This window comes from Megalobrama amblycephala, linkage group LG19 (assembly GCF_018812025.1).
Source record: "Megalobrama amblycephala isolate DHTTF-2021 linkage group LG19, ASM1881202v1, whole genome shotgun sequence".
NCBI lineage: Eukaryota > Metazoa > Chordata > Actinopteri > Cypriniformes > Xenocyprididae > Megalobrama > Megalobrama amblycephala.
Window position 1 is genome coordinate 7042964 of NC_063062.1, and position 19007 is coordinate 7061970.

Genomic DNA, 19007 nt, shown 5'->3' on the forward strand with positions numbered 1-19007 from the left:
TGTCGGGATCATTCAAAAAGCTTTTAAGTCATTTGGTCATATCAACGTATTAAACACTATTCAATGCATTCATGGAATGGACGTCATTCAAAGAACATTATTCTATACAATTTGATTCAGAAGAGATTTCTCTATTTTTAACTCATTCCCATGTTTTTTGGTTTGCTAGGGGGAGAATATTAAAAGGCAGTCAGAGAAATCTTCTAGGAGAAGAAGCAGTGTGATATCATCTTTCATTTACAATAAATGCCATGCTCATGTGATCACTGGCAGGTCAGACTGACATATTCAAAAAAATATGTCTTTAAAAGCTACAGTAGACATGGTTATCCAGCCTCAGTACATGGTCTCCATTGTGGTTAAAAAATACATGTAGTGTTTCATACATTTACAGGGATCAATATATTAGAAAATTGAGTGTTTCTCATAATAATGTGTGCATTTACTGTTTTCATTAGAAACATAAAGAAGTCTATTGGCTTGCTTGTAATATATCCTTTAAATGTCAACAGAACGCCGCTTCAGGCTTCAGTGCCACATGATCCTTCAGAAATCATTCAAATATTTGATTAGAATCTCTGATTTGGTTCTCAAGTAACATTTTTTACTATCAATGTTGAAAACAGTTGAGTTGCTTAAAAGTTCTGTAGATTTTTTTTTTTTGTAATTTAATGCATTCTTTGATTAAAATTATTAACCCCAGACCTTTGAACGGTAGTCTAAGGGTGTGTTCACACTTTTCACTTGAATAAGTGTGAACTCTACCATCCGAACCCTGGTGCGCACCAAACAAGTGGACCGAAATCACTGAAAACATAGGTCTCGGTCCGCTTTCAAACTAACTCTGGTGTGGTTCGACTGGAATATGAACGCAACACAGACCAAAGACATGTAAACGAACCAAAAACAGGACATGATGTCACAAGATGCGACCCTAAAAAGTTTTTTTCTCGTCATTGTCGCGACGTTGCCCATCACAGTTCGGTACAGGCATCAGAACCGCATCTCCTCGCAGCAGATTTTCATTTGTGTGTGTGATGGAGGGATTCCTGATTCCTAATTTTTCAGTTCAATCATATGTACTCACGTACAGAGAGGGCATTTAGCCCAGCAAACAGCATTGTTTTGGATGTTCGACAAGTTTTGTCGCACAATATACGTCATAAAAGCTTTTGGTCTGGACCAAAAGAACCAAGAGAACCAAACTACAAGTGTGAACACACCTAGTGTTAAATACTGAAAATTTTTCAATTACGTTAGTACTTCAAATGTCTTGTTGTATATGAGAACACATGTAACATCTTTTTTAAAATGCATGATGCATTAAAAGGAACAAAAGGTGCTAAAGTGACATCTGACCTTTTAAGAGCAGTCTCCATCTCTTTCTTCTCCTGGTTGGCCTCTTTTATCTGATAAGTGACCCTGGCAAGGAACTCCTCAAAATTGGACAGGAGGTGAGGCTCGTCTCTTCTGAGCTGGGCCCAAAGACTCCGCACCTCTCCTGGACTGAGACATCACAACACACTTCCTGCATCATATATCTCATCAAATTATTGTTTGTTTAAAAAAAAAGGAAGCAAAACTCAGTGGTTTTTAAAGTTTGTTAAATGTTTTATCTGCACATGATCTAAGTTTTATCTACTGTAGTATCTTGCATCACACTGCACAAACAATGTGCTCTAACAAGCACTACACTATATTAAATGTTTAATTTATGATTTTATAATAATGTTTTTAGTACAGTAACCTTGGTCTTGGAAATAAATTATTTCACAATCATAGCTCTATGTAAAAATATTAACAGAATTTTTTGTAGCAAAGAAAATATCAATAGGTCTCCTGAAAGGAAATCAAAACTACATATCACGTGTTTGTGGAAATAAAACTTAAACAAAAGCTTTTATTTACGCTCATATATGAGATGCATTAGCCTCGCATAGCCAGACCTTCAGAGTGACGGCAGAAGGTCTGGACTCCATAGCGTCTATCGTTGGCCAAGGACTGCCCTAGATTACGTTTGGCCGACATGTAAAGCAACTAATCACAGTTCATTTTGTTCAGCGTCATGTTTAAAGGCATGAAAACGTAAAGTCAATGTCCCAGACAGCAACAATGGTGCTGTGAACTTCACATAATTTTAAAAAATCCAGCGTTTAGGTGATCCTGATAAATGCTTATGTCACAGCTGTAAACACGACGGCTTTCTTCTTCCATAAGGGGGTTTGGCATCACGACGATAGATACGTATGCGTTGATTCCACAATATTGCGCAGCTTCTGGTTGTCAAACCACCGAGATTTAAAATCTCGGGATTTAAATAACCTTTCACAGGTGAGAATGTGCTGGTTTGTGTTTATGTATTAACTCAATATTACAGGTTTTTAAACTATGGTAACTTTTTAATGCCGTGTTGGCTAATGCCGTCGTGTCTTCTAATGTCTTGTGTTGTGTTTTGTTTAGCAAAATCATCTGCTGAAGTCTATTGCAGGTAAAGATATTCATACATGCTTCTAACTACGATTGCAGACATACTGTAAAGTTAACTTGTTCTCGAATGTTCAAAGACCGGCTTTGACCGTTCCAATATGGTGGATGGCTTACGTATAGCGGCGGCCCAAAGAAACAGCCAGTAATGAGGCATCTATGGTCATGACGGCTGTGTTTCTAGACAGACCGTTAAAGAACGTGACATAAATCCAGGAGAATTCAACCCATCCTGATGACGACTTTGAAATTCCTGAAGTATTTACCATTTTGTGTGCCTTCAGATGTTCAGCCAGCAGTCGGTGGGCATGAAGTCTGAGGCTGAGACTAGAAATGCATATCAGAATCTAATCTAAACTGTCAGCTCCCCTTTGAAAAAGCAATAACCGTACACAAGGATTAAGGTCAGTCAGAAGGATGAACTTTTATAATTGATGTCTTCCACCATCACTGTTTGCCTTTTAGGTGTGGCGGTAGTTTGCTGAAAGTGCATCCGGTCATGCGTTACAAACTCACCATATGGTCAATGAGAAGACCTGTATTAAAATCCCTTGGTCTTATCAAAAGTGCCTTCCTTTGGGAATGTGCTGTCTCTTATTTATTTATTTTATGTCATATCAGCAGAAAAGGTTATTTTTATGGCAAACTCAAAGTAAAAATTAAAATAATCATAATAAATATATATATATATATATATATATATATATATATATATATATATATATATATATATATATATATATATATATATATATACATATATACACACACACACACACACACACACACACACTCACACACACACAATAATTTAATATTTTTCTTATAACAATATAAAAATTATATAAGCTCTTTCAGTTTGATATTTGATATAAAATCTAAAATCTTCCCCGGAGAAAGGGGAAAATGTGTGCTATCTCTTACTATTGACTGTTTTGGGGAAATTTCTATCTATTGTATACGTTAACTTTTTATGCCTTGTTAATTTTGGTGTAAAAAGACATGCACATTAAATATAAATTATATGATTATGATATTTAGAAATACAATAACTAGTTATTATAGATATAAATACATAACTAATACAGTTGTGGTCAGAATTATTGGCACCCTTGATAAATGCGATCAAAGATGACTGTAAAAATAAATCTGCATTGTTAATCCTTTTGATCTTTAATTCATAAAATTAGGAAAAATCTAACCTTTCATTGAAGGAAAAGAGTTGAAAGTGGGGGGGGAAACCCCAATTATTAGCACCCTTTTATTCAATACTTTTTCCAAACTCCTTTTGCCACGATAATAGCTCTGAGTCTTCACCCATAATGCCTGATGAGTTTGGAGAACACCTGACAAGAGATCAGAGACCATTCCTTCATGCAGAATCTCTCCAGATCCTTCAGATTCCAGCTCCATTTTGGTGCTTCTTCTCTTCAGTTCACTCCACTCATTTACTTTAGGGTTCAGGTCAGGTTACTGGGATGGCCATGGCAGAAGCTTCATTGTGTGCTCAGTGACACATTTGTGTTGGTTTTGATGTTTGTTTTGGATCATTGTCCTGATGGAAGATCCAACCACTGCCCATTATTGGATTTCTAGCAGAAGTGCTCAGGTTTTGATTTTTTTATCTGTTGGTATTTGATAGAATCCATGATACCATGTATCTGAACAAAATGTCCAGGACCTCCAGCAAAACAAATAGGCCTACAACATTAAAGAGCTAGCAGTATATTTAACCATGGGCATGGGGTACTTTTTGTCCATATGTGCACCAAACCCATCTGGTGGGTTTGCTGCCAAAAAGCTCTTTTTTTTTTTTTTTTTTTTTCATCTGACCATAGAAGCTAGTCCCGTTTGAAGTTCCAGTCTTGTCTGACAACTGAATATGCTGGAGATTGTTTCTGGATGAGAGCAGAGGATTTTCCTTGAAACCCACCCGAACAACTTGTGGGGATGTAGGTGCTGTTTGATAATTTTTTTAGGCTTTCTGAGACTCAAGACTCAACTAATCTCTGCAATTCTCCAGCTGTGATCCTTGGAGAGTCTTTGGCCACTCAAACTTTCCTCCTCACCGCGCATTAGGACGATTTAGACACACGTCCTCTTCCAGGCATATTTGTAACATCTTTAGTTGATTGGAACTTATTAATTATTGCCCTGATAGTGGAAATGGGGATTTTCAATGCTATTTTCTTACAGCCACTTTCTATTTTGTGAAGCTCAACAATATTTTGCTGCACATCAGAACTATATTCTTTGGTTTTACTCATTGTGATGAATTATTAAGGCAATTTGGCCTTTGTGTTTCCTCATGTTTATACTCCTGTGGAACAGGTAGTCATGGCTGGACAATTTCATGTTCATGATCACCCTGGTGTGCTAAAAAAAAAATGTAAATATGAATGGGAATATATTTCAGAGATATTTTACTAATAAAAAATTATAGGGGTGCCAATAATTGTGGCCAACGTGTTTTGGAGAAAAACATTTATTTCATAATGTGATTTCCCCCCACATTCAATTATTTTCCTTCAATGAAAAGTTACGATTTTTGCAAATTTTATGAATTAAAGATCAAAAGGATAAACAATGCAGATTTATTTTTATAGTCATCTTTGATCATATTTACCAAAGGTGCCAATGATTCTGACCACAACTGAATGTGTTAAACACGAAAGCAGTATCTAAGAAAACTTAATTAATGTAAAAACCTAAATGAAATATTTAACAACCTAAAAATGAAGATCAATTCAATTCAGAATCCATTTCAAATGTTGGTAGATTTTCCAGTAAGTGTGGCTGACTGAAATTACACTCACTCTTCAAAGATGTTGCTCGCCCCCAGGTTCTCCATTAGCATGCAGAAGTGTTTCTCCTCGTCCTCCTCTGCCCTGCTGATTCTCTCCTCCCATTGGCTCTCGTAGAGCACTTCTGGAGTCTTTCTTGAGACTGACTCCTCACCTGCATGCAGCTCTACTGATGCCACACCAGGGCCAAACATAAACTCACCTGAATAGACAAACACATTAGCAAATAAAAGATATAGACAATCCAAAATACAACATATAGTATCAAATCAAGGATTTTTTTTTTTTTAACTGACTGCTGTACGGATTCAAATCTGAACCGCCAAATGCAATGCAAACGTACTAAAACCAGAAGAGAACTCCTCAAAGGTCAGATATCCATTGGCATCCGCATCCAAAGTGTCAAAGACGTTCTCAAGTTCCTCGGCACTCAGAGGAAGCTCTCCATTTAACCTCTACAACAACATGACAAATGATACTGACATGTTATAAGAAGCACAAACAATAAGCAGATTAACAGAGTATAAACAAACAGATTATTTTTTTGTACATAAAATAATGTTTTAAGTTTAAACCACCAATCAAATATAATCCATTTAATTGATCTTACAAAGTAAATCAAAATTCATAAGGCACGAACTAAATGTCACTATAAAACCAAACTAAACCAAATATTCCCCAGTTCTTTACCAGGTTATTTGTGTCATGACAAAAGTTTTAAACAAGGCTGACGTTTGACACCTTTAAAATAACACAGGCTGTGTCTTTCAGTGATCAACCCAGTTAACACACAGTAAGAATGTTACTATTCTTAGGAAGCAAATAACACACCCTTGTGTGGGAACCTGACAAATGTTTGCTCAGATATGCTCTGGTATCAGCTGTCCCATAAAGCTCCACATATAATTCTCTGTGTGACTTTAGCGTGGATTTTTGGCTTTTTCTGTACTTGTAAAAGTCAGTTGTAAATGCTGATGGGCGTGTGAAAACATTTGCGTAAAGATGCGCACAAACTGTGAGCCATCACCCAGTTCCTCTGCAAACCAATGTGACAGCTTCTAACAACAGTAATAAAACTCTTCCTGTGGCTTTTTTGACAGTCTGAAAGTTTAGAAAAAGCCGCTCTTTGAAACACCATTACTGCTGTCAGCATTTTCTGCCAGACCAACATGTGGTTGACCCATGATGCAAGTTACTATGCCAAAGACGTAAATGTTTTGTCACAGTTTTCACAATAGCAGATTCACAAAGGTTTAATAGAAAATTTTAAATCCGTATGGATTTGTAGGATCTATTTAATCCAAACAGGTTGAACTAATAAGAGGCATCATTTAAATAAAGATGAGGAACCAATGTTTATTAATGCATTTTCCACTGGACACTGGATCAAAGCTGTGATGCTTTTGAAAGGGGCTCTTCAGAGCAAGGACCGAGAGCGTGACTTCAAAGGAAGCCTGTACAATCAATGGAAGAGGTGATCGAATCTGCACAATAATACAACTGAAGGGGTGGTCTCAAAACGCCCACCCCAATTCCAGGACGGTCTCATATGTTCCTCCGATTTTGACAAGAAGAGGCTGAAAATTCTTATATATATATATATATATATATATATATATATATATATATATATAAAATATAAAAAATATATTTTTATTTTATATATATATATATATATATATATATATATATATATATATATATAAAATATAAAAATATATTTTTATATTTTAGATATATATATATATATATATATATATATATATATATATATATATATATATATATATATACACACACACACACACACACACACTATGATCAATTGGTGGAATATTCCATTTTCCAAGACTGTGGGAACTCTTGAAAAAAAATCTTTAGTTTTTTTTTTTTTGTAAGGTAAAAAGAAAACAATCAAGTTTCAGTACAGAAGCATGTTATACTTCATTTGTACTTTTTCAAGACCAAAAATTGCCAAATACATTTAACAAACTGTGTCTTTAATTAGTTTTTTTTTTAAGTGAATTACTTTATTCAGATCAATGTTTATATTCGGTTGCAAGAAATCAAGTAATTCAGTTCAAGGTTCGCAGCTGAAACAATGCCAGAAAAACCAGATGATTCAATAAAATTTTGGGGGTTTTCATTTTTCTTTACCTTTAAAGCTCCAGGTCTAATCACAAATCATATGGACACCTAGTTCCCAACATCCTTACCTGCATATCCCGTCGTGTAATGAAGCCTTTGCCCTCTATGTCACAAATCTGGAAGAACTCTCTGGTCTTCTCAAGTACAGCACTGCAGTTGCTGTCATTGGGCGTCCCCTGCCTGTCTTCTCCCCTACGATGGGACACCCGATCCACCTTGGAGCCACAGGTGTTGAAGGTGGAGAAAGATGCCATGGCGTCCATGTGTGTGTTTATGTGTGCGTATGTATGTGTGTGCGCGAAGTCTCCTTTCTCACATGGGTCAGCCCTTGACAGAAGAGAAGAGTAGAGAGAGAGAACAAAGCTTTTGAGTTACACCACATCACATCCTCTTAAAGCGCCGCCGAGCGCCATCTCTTAGCAACCATCTCTTTAATTAGACAATGAGGGCACTGAGATGGGCACAGGAAAAGAAAGAGCGTTAAAAAGAAAGAGAAAGACAGATTGAGAGAAAACGTCAAAGTGTATATTTAGACAGGTTATGTTTTGAGTACAGATGGTCATAAACTGTCCATTTTCTGAATTCAGAGAAAGTATCATTGCATTTACAGCTCATTTTATATGTTAGCTGAATTGTCATAAATTGCTACATTGACAGAAAATTATATTAAAGAGGAGAAACCACAGAGGGATCTGTTTTCAAATCGCTAGAGAGCTGTAACAAAAGAGACCCTGAATTTATAGGATTTGTTTACTATAAAGTATAGGCCTACATACAACTGTTTAAAAGATTGTGGTCTGTAAGTTTTTTGTTTTTTAAAGAAATGAATACTTTATTCAGCAAGGAATTGCATGAATTTAATTGATCAAAAGTGATAATAAATAAATACTTACAAAAAAGTATTTCAAATAAATGCTGTTCTTTTGAACCTATTCATTAAAAAATTCCAATAAATAAATTAAATAAATAAATACATCAGAACAACTGTTTTCAACATTGATGACAGTAATGAGAAATGTTTCTTGAGCAGCAAATCTGTATATTAGAATGGTTTTTGAAGGATCATGTGAGATTGAAATTTCAGCTTTGGTATCAGGAATAAATTACATTTTAAAATATATCAAAATAGAAAAAAATTGTAATCATTTTTTCACAATATAACTGTTTTTTACTTATGTTTTATGTATTTGTCGAATAAATGAAAAACATAAGAAACTTAAAAAAAAAAAAATAATAATAATACTGTGCAGTCTTGCACAGACCGAAACAAAAAAAGAAATTCCTACACAGAATGCAAATTTCAAAGTAAAATAACTGTTTGTAGCAATGGTTTTCAGAGAAACTAATGTGAACTGAGCATGTTTAAAGGTGCCATCGAACGTTTTTTTACAAGATGTGATACAAGTCTAAGGTGTCCCCTGAATGTGTCTGTGAAGTTGCAGCTCAAAATACCCCATAGATTTTTTTAAATTAATTTTTTAACAAAGTTCACACAGCTAATATAACCCTCAAAATGGATCTTTACAAAGTGTTCGTCATGCAGCATGTCTAATCGCGTAATTTTGGTATTTATTTGGATGTTTACATTTGATTCTGAATGAGTTTGAGGCTGTGCTCCATGGCTAACGGCTAATGCTACACTGTTGGAGAGATTTATAAAGAATGAAGTTGTGTTTATGAATTATACAGACCGCAAGTGTTTAAAAATGAAAATAGCAACGGCTCTTGTCTCCGTGAATACAGTAAGAAACAATGGTAACTTTAACCACATTTAACAGTACATTAGCAACATGCTAACGAAACATTTAGAAAGACAATTTACAAATATCACTAAAAATATCATGGATCATGTCAGTTATTATTGCTCCATCTGCCATTTTTCGCTATTGTTCTTGCTTGCTTACCTAGTCTGATGATTCAGCTGTGCACATCCAGACGTTAATACTGGCTGCCCTTGTGTAATGCTTCGATCATGGGCTGGCATATGCAAATATTGGGGGCGTACATATTAATGAGTCCGACTGTTACGTAACAGTCGGTGTTATGTTGAGATTCGCCTGTTCTTCGGAGGTCTTTTAAACAAATGAGATTTATATAAGGAGGAAACAATGGAGTTTGAGACTCACTGTATGTCATTTCCATGTACTTAACTCTTGTTATTCAACTATGCCGAGGTAAATTCAATTTTCAATTCGATGGCACCTTTAATAAATGTCTGCAAACATATTATGGTATTTTTATGCTTTAGTACAGTCAAAAACTTACATAGAGCACCTTTAATATGATATTCTCTAGTATGTCCAATATATAATGTGGTGATGTTGTCTACTTATAGGGGCCGTTTACACGACACTGTTTTCAACTAAAAACGGAAAACTTTTTATGCGTTTGGCTGTTCATAAAAACAAAAAAAGGCATTTTGGGGGACCGAAAATGCAAAGTTTTGAAAATGGGTTTCAAAGTGCACGTTTTTGAAACCGATATCGTTATTGTCTCTGTGTAAACTACAAAAATGTGAATTTGTGAAAACAGTGACATCATGCGTATGTAATGTTTCTTTACAAAGTGACATTGCCAACTACTGGACTGGCAGCATAATACAGCATTTTGAGTCATTTTCGCAAATCCATGATCTGTACATGAATAATGCAAAGGAAAAACTTTTCTGCTTTTAGTTCATTGTTGTCAATTAAACGTACCCTTAGACAGCTAGTAGGATAAAGCCAAAAACTGACCATAGATGTTCTTTCAAAAATTTATCATCTTTGAATAAAAAAATAATTTGAAAAGGAGACATTTCCATTCAAAGAATCCACTACAAACATTGCATCTTTAAATCTTAGCAATTCTAGTGGGGTTCTAGTCACTAAGAACTTCAGAAAATTCTAACCAGCTTGGTAAGGTACTGTGATGCAAAATGAAGCAAGCAGATGAAGCAGAAGATATAAGAAATACATTTATGATAATGATTGCACCTCTGGGTTTCTTGGCAGACATATTGATTAAAACTTTTGTTTGCCCATCATAACAGCTTGTATATGTACAATATTGTTTTCTTTTGTCTAACTAGAACAATCAAACTTAATGAGCATTTCAGCGGCACAGAAGTAATTTCAAAGCTTTTCTGTGACATCTCCTTGATTCCCTACAAATTGAGTTACTTGGCTGTAATATTGCAGGTAAGGGTTTAGAAGGAAAACAGTTATATTATGCCTGTGTAAAAATGTGTTTATCAAGCAATAATATTAGACATTAACAACTTATTTTTATGCTTATCACATTTTTAGGGTGGTCAGCTACATAATATTTAACAACTTAAGCCAATGGACTTGTTCAAAGCCTAATGAAAAGTTATCTAGGTTCCCTATAGTGATTGAATTGTTTTTCCTATACATTGTCAAAAAAGTGAAATTGTCCTTTAGTCTTTATGTGCTTGAGGCAGATTTTTATTTTTTTATTTTTTTCCGATAAGAAGACATGCATATAAACTGTGATGGAAACACATTTACTAATTAAATCCCCCGATGCGAGGGGGAAAAAAGGATGTGATTGGATAACCTGAATAACCAATGGAACAATTTCAGTGCACAGCATCTCAAATGTTGGTTTGGTCATTCTGAAATGCCTGAAATGCCATCAAAATGTTTGGGTATGATTACCTTCCAGAATTTTCTCAGACGATTATGTTCCCAAACGCCAGGCATCTGCGCTCTCTGAGGCACAAGTAATTTATGATGTAGGAAAAAAGAGCCACAGTGGCTTCCGCGATTACAACAACTTCCATTTTTATTTCGGATATTTTGCACCAATTTCCCAGGAAGTGACGATTTTGTTTTCTTGAACACATGGGATGGAAACAAATGTTTTATGCAATATTCCAAATTTTCCAAAGTTAAATTTGCAACTTTGGAGGGAAACATAGGCTACTTATTGTTTGTAATTCTTTAGTACTGTACATATGACTGTATTCACTATAAAATGGCTTTAGGATGGGATTTTAGTAAAAACATCTAGAGACATCTAGAGAGAGAGAGAAAAAGCAGTCAGTCCATGGCTGTCAAGAATAGCAGAAACTAGAGGACTGGAACACTGTTTCTCTTATTAGTGGAATACAGATGTCATTTGTGCAGTGACCACAAGTTTAAACTTAATGGGATTGATGGGAGCTGACAAGCCATGCCACAAATACAAGAATACGATGCGCCACAAATACAAGAATACGATGCGCATTTCCTCTGGGTATTGACTGGGAGATCCACAAGTTTGCTGTTTCAAACTTCTGAGTGCAGTGAAACCGAATGATGCTTTCAGTGGCCCAAACTAGCCCACTAAGGAAAGACCAAAATCATGTCAGCCACAGGCAAAATTATGTCACAGAGTCTTCAACAAGACTTGATCCAACTCATTTTGGGGGGGAGGGGGATGTGTTAAACACAATATTAACTGAACTTTAATCAACCAATTTAACATTATGAAGCTAAGGAACAAAGATAAAAGCTTCATTATACCTTCCACATTATAAGCTGAAAAATTCCCCAGGTGCAAATTTTTAATTGTTCATATTTTTTTTCTGAAGAAAGACAAACATAAATATTGCAGACAGCCAAAATAATACATGTCATGGATTAATATTTATTGAGTAATTCACTATTTTGTAGAGGGGGGTCGAATTACCAATTTTCATCTGAGATTTGGAGCCAAACTACAGGGAGGTAAAAATGACTTTAGAAAGATGGCAGCATCATTATGTTATTATTATTATTATTTTTTTTTTTTTTACAGATATTGGTATTTCTATTAGTTACATTTGTTGACTTTATCAGTCTTTGTTGCATTATATTCTAATGGTGAAAATTCAAAAAGGGAAAAAAGCAGTTTTCAAAACTGTTATTTTGGTATGTTCATTTTTAAAGGCACTATTGTTTATTCCAAAAGATATGGGACTCTCAACGCGGCTCCATGAGCAAATTGTTTAACTTTACCAATTTTCAATGGTCAAAAACCAAATATGGATGAATTTCCAAACAGCTGATACTTACTGTATTTTAAAGAAGAATGTCTAAAGAATAAATGAAACTAGGATTGCATCTTCTTACCCTCAAAACAACTAAATTAAACATACCAATTTTAGCAATATTTCAGTACCAAAAATACACTGAAATGGCCAAGTTGAGGCACATTAACTTCCTTCCAGAGATGTGTACATTTCTAAAATACAAACGTTAAATACAAGTATTGCAGCAGCTAAATAGCCATGTTTTCCATATTCTTAAAGGGGTACTTCATCCCTGGAAAGATGAATGTGTATTTAAAATTGGTCATTTATGTCGTAGAAATGTGAAATTATTTTTGAATTTGGAGCTTTCTAGACTGAGAAAAGGCAGAAAATGTATTTTTGACTAATGTGGATGAAAGACAACAACTCCCAGAATGCACTTGTTTTGCTGCCCTTGCGAGGCCAAGCCCAAACCACGCCTATCGGTTACAGGCGGCATTACCAGGAAAATTCAAACAACTAGGCTTGCTTTGTTACATATTAATTCTATAAATCGTGAGTTAGTTCATACATTTACAGCGAAATGGTGCTAAATTGCTTTGTACCTGGATGTACACCCAAAACCAGGAAAGGACAAGTAAGTTTCCATCATTTTCCGATTAAGTTAAAGATTTGGAGTGAACAGTGGCTGCGAGCCATCAAACACACGAAGTTTGGAGATGAAACCGTTATAGAAAACCTAAAAAAAACCCAGAATATGTAGTCTCCATTTCAAGCACGAGGACTACGAACCAAATATCCTTGCAATGAAGGGAACCATTCTGAAGGACACCGCGATACCATCGATATTCACTTTCCCAGAGGACGAACAGCCTGGGCATCTGGTACTAAGCGTATTCGCCTAGAGGTAAGACTCGCTGATACTAGACTCTATTTCTGATAACACAGTAGCCTATATGTAGTGTTGTAAGTAGCAGTAAAACTGCAAACTTAGCAAAGTAACGTTAGATAGACAATTACATATAAGTTGCATATAAGTTGATTGTTATCAAAGTAAAGCCACTGTTCTGTAAAACTGAGTTAGTCTATTTATCTATTTATGCTAACGTTACCACAAAAGCCTGTTGCTGTATTGGTTGAGATGACTGCAGAGACCGATAAATTTGCGAGATGAACCACTGATGTAGTGCAGACAAAATAAAGTTAAATACTGTAAGCTTAAAAATATAACTGACACCCACTTTTGATAAAATCTTTGATCTATGTCCGTGAGTAACCTCAAACGCGTATATGTATGGGCGTGGTGAAAAAATGCGGAACTACCTGCTATTACTGGCTGTAGTTTTAAGCCTCTGGCCAAAAAAGCCTCCGATGACGCAAAATTTTTTACAGAATAAAACTGCATAAATCTTTCATCTCGGGCTGATATGAAGGGGGAAAGCATGGTAATTCGAAAATACTAGTGGTATTCTACTGATACAAAGCTTAATGCTAAATCCTGAAGTAACCCTTTAATAACATTAATTTAACTTAACTTAATATTCTTAAGTTATTGACCTTGATGTTTTTATGTGAATAAATATTTTCAATTTTTAACATTATTTGTTCTTCAGACAATCAGGCAACAAGGATTACAACAGAATGTACTAACAGATCTATCTATGTGTAAAAATAAAATAATGATGCAGCCATCTTTCTAAAGTTTTTTTTTTTTCTCCCCCTGTAATTTGGCTTTAAATTTTAGGCGAAAATTGTTATTTTGACCCTGCCCTTTAAAAAATAGTGGATTATTCAGTAAATATATCTGTGGCATTTAATATTTTGGCTTTCACTGCTATTTATGTTTGTCTTTCTTCAAATAAATAAATAAATAAAATAAAATATTAGCAAAATTTAAAATTTGAGCTGGGGGACTGGTCGAGTTGACACAGAATGACCCAGCTACAGTTAAAATGTAATGTACAGACACTGTACATCAATGACGATTATCATAAAGGCTTTGCAATATAAGCACCATGATGAAATATACAGTAAAACCATGTGTTTACAAATGTACATGTAATTATAGGCCAGACTTAAAATGCAACATTCTGTTTTTGAAAGAAGTCTCTTATGCTCAAGGCTGTAATTATATTGATCAAAAATACAATAAAACAGTAAAAATGTGAAATATAATTACAATTTAAAATAAGATTTTTATTTTAATATATTTGTATACAAAAATATAATCAAAAGTAATTCATTCCTGCGTTGGCAAAACTGAATTTGCAGCAACATTACTCCAGTCTTCAGTGTCACATGATCCTTCAGAAATCATTCTAATATGCTGATTTGGTGCTCAATAAACATTTCTTATTGTTATCAATGTTGAAAACAGTTGTGCAGCTTAATATATTTGTGAAAATCATGACACATTTTTTTCAGGATTCTTTGATGAATAGAAAGTTAAAAGAACAGTATTTTTTTTTTAAGTAGAATTTTTAAACATATATATTTTAAACATAAACATATAACTACAGGCAGTTTTGATCAATTTAATGCATCTTTGCTGTATCTTTGCTGAATAAAGGTATTAAAAAGTTGATCTTAGCCTATTGAGTTTGTCCCTTCACCAGAGCTACTCCTTTTTGTGAACGTCCTTCAGAAGGAATATCATTACTGCTTTGCATACAACATTTATCTATGCCGCCATGCTAATAAAGAGAACACTATGCTGTAGTTCAAACAGTTTAGTTTCACTTAAAGAGTTAGTTCACCCAAAAATGAAAATTCAGTCATTAATTACTCACCCTCATGTCATTCCATACTCATAAGACCTTCTTCAGAACACAAATTAAGATATTTTTGATAAAGTCCGAGAGGTATATGACTTGCTGTCCATAGACAGCAATGTAATCAACACTTTCAAGGTCCAGAAAGGGACTAAAGACATTGTTAAAACCATCAACGTGACTGCAGTGGTTCAACCATAATTTTATAAAGAGACAAGAATATGTTTTGTGCGCAAAAACAAAAAAAAAAATGACGACTTTATTCAACAATATCTTCTCTTCTGTGTCATTCTCATACATTGTTTACATCCAGCGCTTCCAGGTTCTACATCAGAGCGCAGACTCATTATTGGCTGGCCATTATTGACAGGGAAGAGAAGAGATTGTTAAATAAAGTCATTATTTTTGTTTCGTTTTTGCTGTCGATAGTCATATACCTATCGGATTTAATCAAAAATATCTTAATTTATGTTCTGAAGATGAACAAAGGTCTTACAGGTTTGGAAAGACATGAGGGTGAATAATTAATGACAGAATTTTCTTTTTTGGGTGAACTAACCCTTTAAATATCATGTCTTTACACCAGTAAACATGTCATCAGATGCTTTTATCTAAAGCAACTTACAATGCCTGTGTGGAATAAATTAATACCAGTAAAGGCTTTAGCATCCTGTGACCCTACAGTGGTTTAGAGAATGAATGGATGAATTTACCATTACACCTACAGAAACCTTTAGCAGAAACCATCCACAGTTTCTGTGTCCATGTAGGTTCAACAAAGATTTTACACTATGCAAACATTATGTTGTATCAAGACTCAAATGGAAAGTTTTTCTTGCCAGTCCAGTTAGACTACACAGTAGCTAAAGACAATGCTTAGAGAGAGTCTCTGTATTTAAAAGAGAACAAAACATTTGTTGTTACTAAATACACTGTTCTTGCCTATTCACACTGAAAGTGAAATGCAATGTGAAAGGACAAAGCAATGCACTTTCACATATGGAACAAATTGCATACTGTTTTTCATGCCTAGTAGAACAAGTAAAAAGTGCTTTTTACTAAAGTAAATAGTCGAGTAACGTTACTAGGCATGAAAAACAAAATGCAACTCTACAAGCAGTTGATGAAAACAGGAACACTTGTTTCCTCTAAGTAGGAGATTCCTTCACACACTTTCTTTCACACTTCCTGTTAAGAGTTGCCCAAGCACAGAACACAGAAATAGTTAAGTTAAACACAGATCTAGGTAAAAAATAATAATAATAACAACAACAACTTTACCTTTAAACAGGCAGCCGCTGATGTTACTTCATAAAGTCCACCCATGAAGCGACAATTTATTATTAAGAAAAGTACTATTAAGAGTGAAACTTTTCACAATGTTGAAGTGACATCAAATGCAGAAGATTTCTGCAAGCAAAGACTTCTAGGCTGAAGATTAACTGAAAGTCCAGAAGATCTTGAAACTGAAGCTGAGCGCGTTAAGGACACATGAGAACAAGCTGCCGACAAGTTTGATCAAACACTCACTGCTGCGCGTTCACGGGGAGGGACTCGCGTCCACGTGGACCTGCATCCGTCTGTTTCTATAGCAACCGAGGAACGCACGCGGAAGTTGGTCGATAGACCTTCAGAGCAGCGTCATGACAGGTATGAAAGCGACGCTGTGTTTTCAATTGCATCCGCTGTAAAAATCTGTATAAAGCTCTCTGACCACTTATAATTTTCCAGAGCTCTGCTGTCTAGAGTTTTTTTGTTTACTGAAATTTCTTGAAAATATATTTTTGCAGTGTTTCGTAAGCAAAACAATCCAAAAACCACATTAAATAAAACTGAAGAAGAGATGTATCTATCCCTCACAGCATCGCTTTCATTCCCGTTAAAAATCAAAGATGGTGCTGCTGTGAATAAGGTCTATACATTAAATACAATATATAACACAATAGCAATTAGTGAATTGAATTTAAATGTAACCTACTATATTTACCCCGAAGGTAAATTTGTCTTGTGGTGCAAATAATAATAATAATAATAATAATAATAATAATAATACAAGCAAATGGATTTCCCAAAATATATCATTTTTTTTAAGTATAGGCCTGTACGGTTTACTACTGGGTAATAAGTGGTATTTTTCTAGTATGACAAATGTTTCTAAACAGAATACAGATAGTTACATATCGGCCTAAAAATCACCATATGAATAGAAATATAATATTCTGTTCATAAATTAATATAAAATATTCATTAATAATATAAATATTCAAAAGAGTGCCTCTTACAAAAAAACAAAACAACATACAAGAATCTGAACACCTAAATACCTGACATCTCAATGCCAAAATTTGCAATATTAAAGGGATAGTTCACCCAAAAATGAAAATTTGCTGTTTATCTGCTTACCCCCAGTGCATCCAAGATGTAGGTGACTTTGTTTCTTCAGTAGAACACAAATGATGATTTTTAACTCCAACCGTTGCCGTCTGTCAGTCAAATAATGCTAGTGGATGGGAACTTCTACTATAAAAGTAAATAAAACTTGCAGTCCAAATTGAACCCTGCTGCTCGTGACGACACATTGATGCCCTAAGACACGAAACGATCGGTTTGTGTGATAAACGAACAGTATTTATATAATTTTTTAACTCTAATACACCACTATGTCCAACATGCTCAGCACAAAAGTATTTCCAATTGACGTTACCTTAAAGGGATAGTTGACCCAAAAATGAATTTGATGTTTATCTGCTTATCCCCAGGGCATCCAAGATGTAGGTGACTTTGTTTCTTCAGTAGAACACAAATGATGATTTTTAACTCCAACCGTTGCCGTCTGTCAGTCAAATAATGCAAGTGGATGGGAACTTCTACTATAAGAGTAAATAAAACTTGCATAGACAAGTCCAAATTAAACCCTGCGGCTCGTGACGACACATGGATGTCCTAAGACATGAAACGATCGGTTTGTGTGATAAACCGAACAGTATTTATATCATTTTTTAACTCTAATACACCACTATGTCCAACATGCTCAGCACAAAAGTATTTCCAATTGACGTTACCTTAAAGGGATAGTTGACCCAAAAATAAAAATTTGATGTTTATCTGCTTATCCCCAGGGCATCCAAGATGTAGGTGACTTTGTTTCTTCAGTAGAACAAATGATGATTTTTAACTCCAACCGCTGCCGTCTGTCAGTCATATAATGCATGTCAATGGGAACACAATCTATAAGAGTCAAAAAAACATGCACAGACAAATCCAAATTAAACCCTGCTGCTCGTGACGACACATTGATGCCCTAAGACACGAAATGATCAGTTTGTGTGTGAAACTGAACAGTATTTATATAATTTTTTACCTCTAATACACCACTATGTCCAACTGCCTTGAGAGCACGCACGGCATCCGGTGCTTGAGGTGTGTACGCGCTCTGGCGTAGTTTAAAGGATTAGTCCACTTTCAAATAAATTTCCTGATAATTTACTCACCCCCATGTCATCCAAGATGTTCATGTCTTTCTTTCTTCGGTCGAAAAGAAATGAAGGTTTTTGATGAAAATATTCCAGGATTATTCTCCTTATAGTGGACTTCAATGTTCTCTCCAAACAGTTGAAGATCAAAATTACAGTTTCAGTGCAGCTTCAAATGGCTTTAAATTATACCAGACAAGGAATAAGGGTCTTATCTAGCAAAACGATCTGTCATTTTCTAAAAAAAAAAAAAAAATACAACTGTATATGCTTTATAAACAAAAATGATCGCCTTGCACATGCTTCCGCTTTTCGTATTCTTAAAATGTTG

The 19007-nt window shown here is 34.9% G+C and overlaps 1 protein-coding gene across 1 annotated transcript in view; it reads right to left on the bottom strand.

Annotated features, from left to right (window-relative positions):
• The window catches only part of cracr2aa (calcium release activated channel regulator 2Aa), a 33933-nt gene extending 17122 nt beyond the window's left edge, over nucleotides 1–16811 (bottom strand). The window contains exons 1-5 of the mRNA XM_048168910.1: nucleotides 16485–16811; nucleotides 7505–7763; nucleotides 5632–5743; nucleotides 5301–5490; nucleotides 1360–1506 (exon numbers count right to left, since the gene is read on the bottom strand). Coding sequence (XP_048024867.1) covers nucleotides 1360–1506; nucleotides 5301–5490; nucleotides 5632–5743; nucleotides 7505–7699 — 644 coding nt within the window. The 5' untranslated portion in view covers nucleotides 7700–7763; nucleotides 16485–16811. The remainder of the gene's footprint in view (nucleotides 1–1359; nucleotides 1507–5300; nucleotides 5491–5631; nucleotides 5744–7504; nucleotides 7764–16484) is intronic.
• Nucleotides 16812–19007: the final 2196 nt, after the last annotated feature.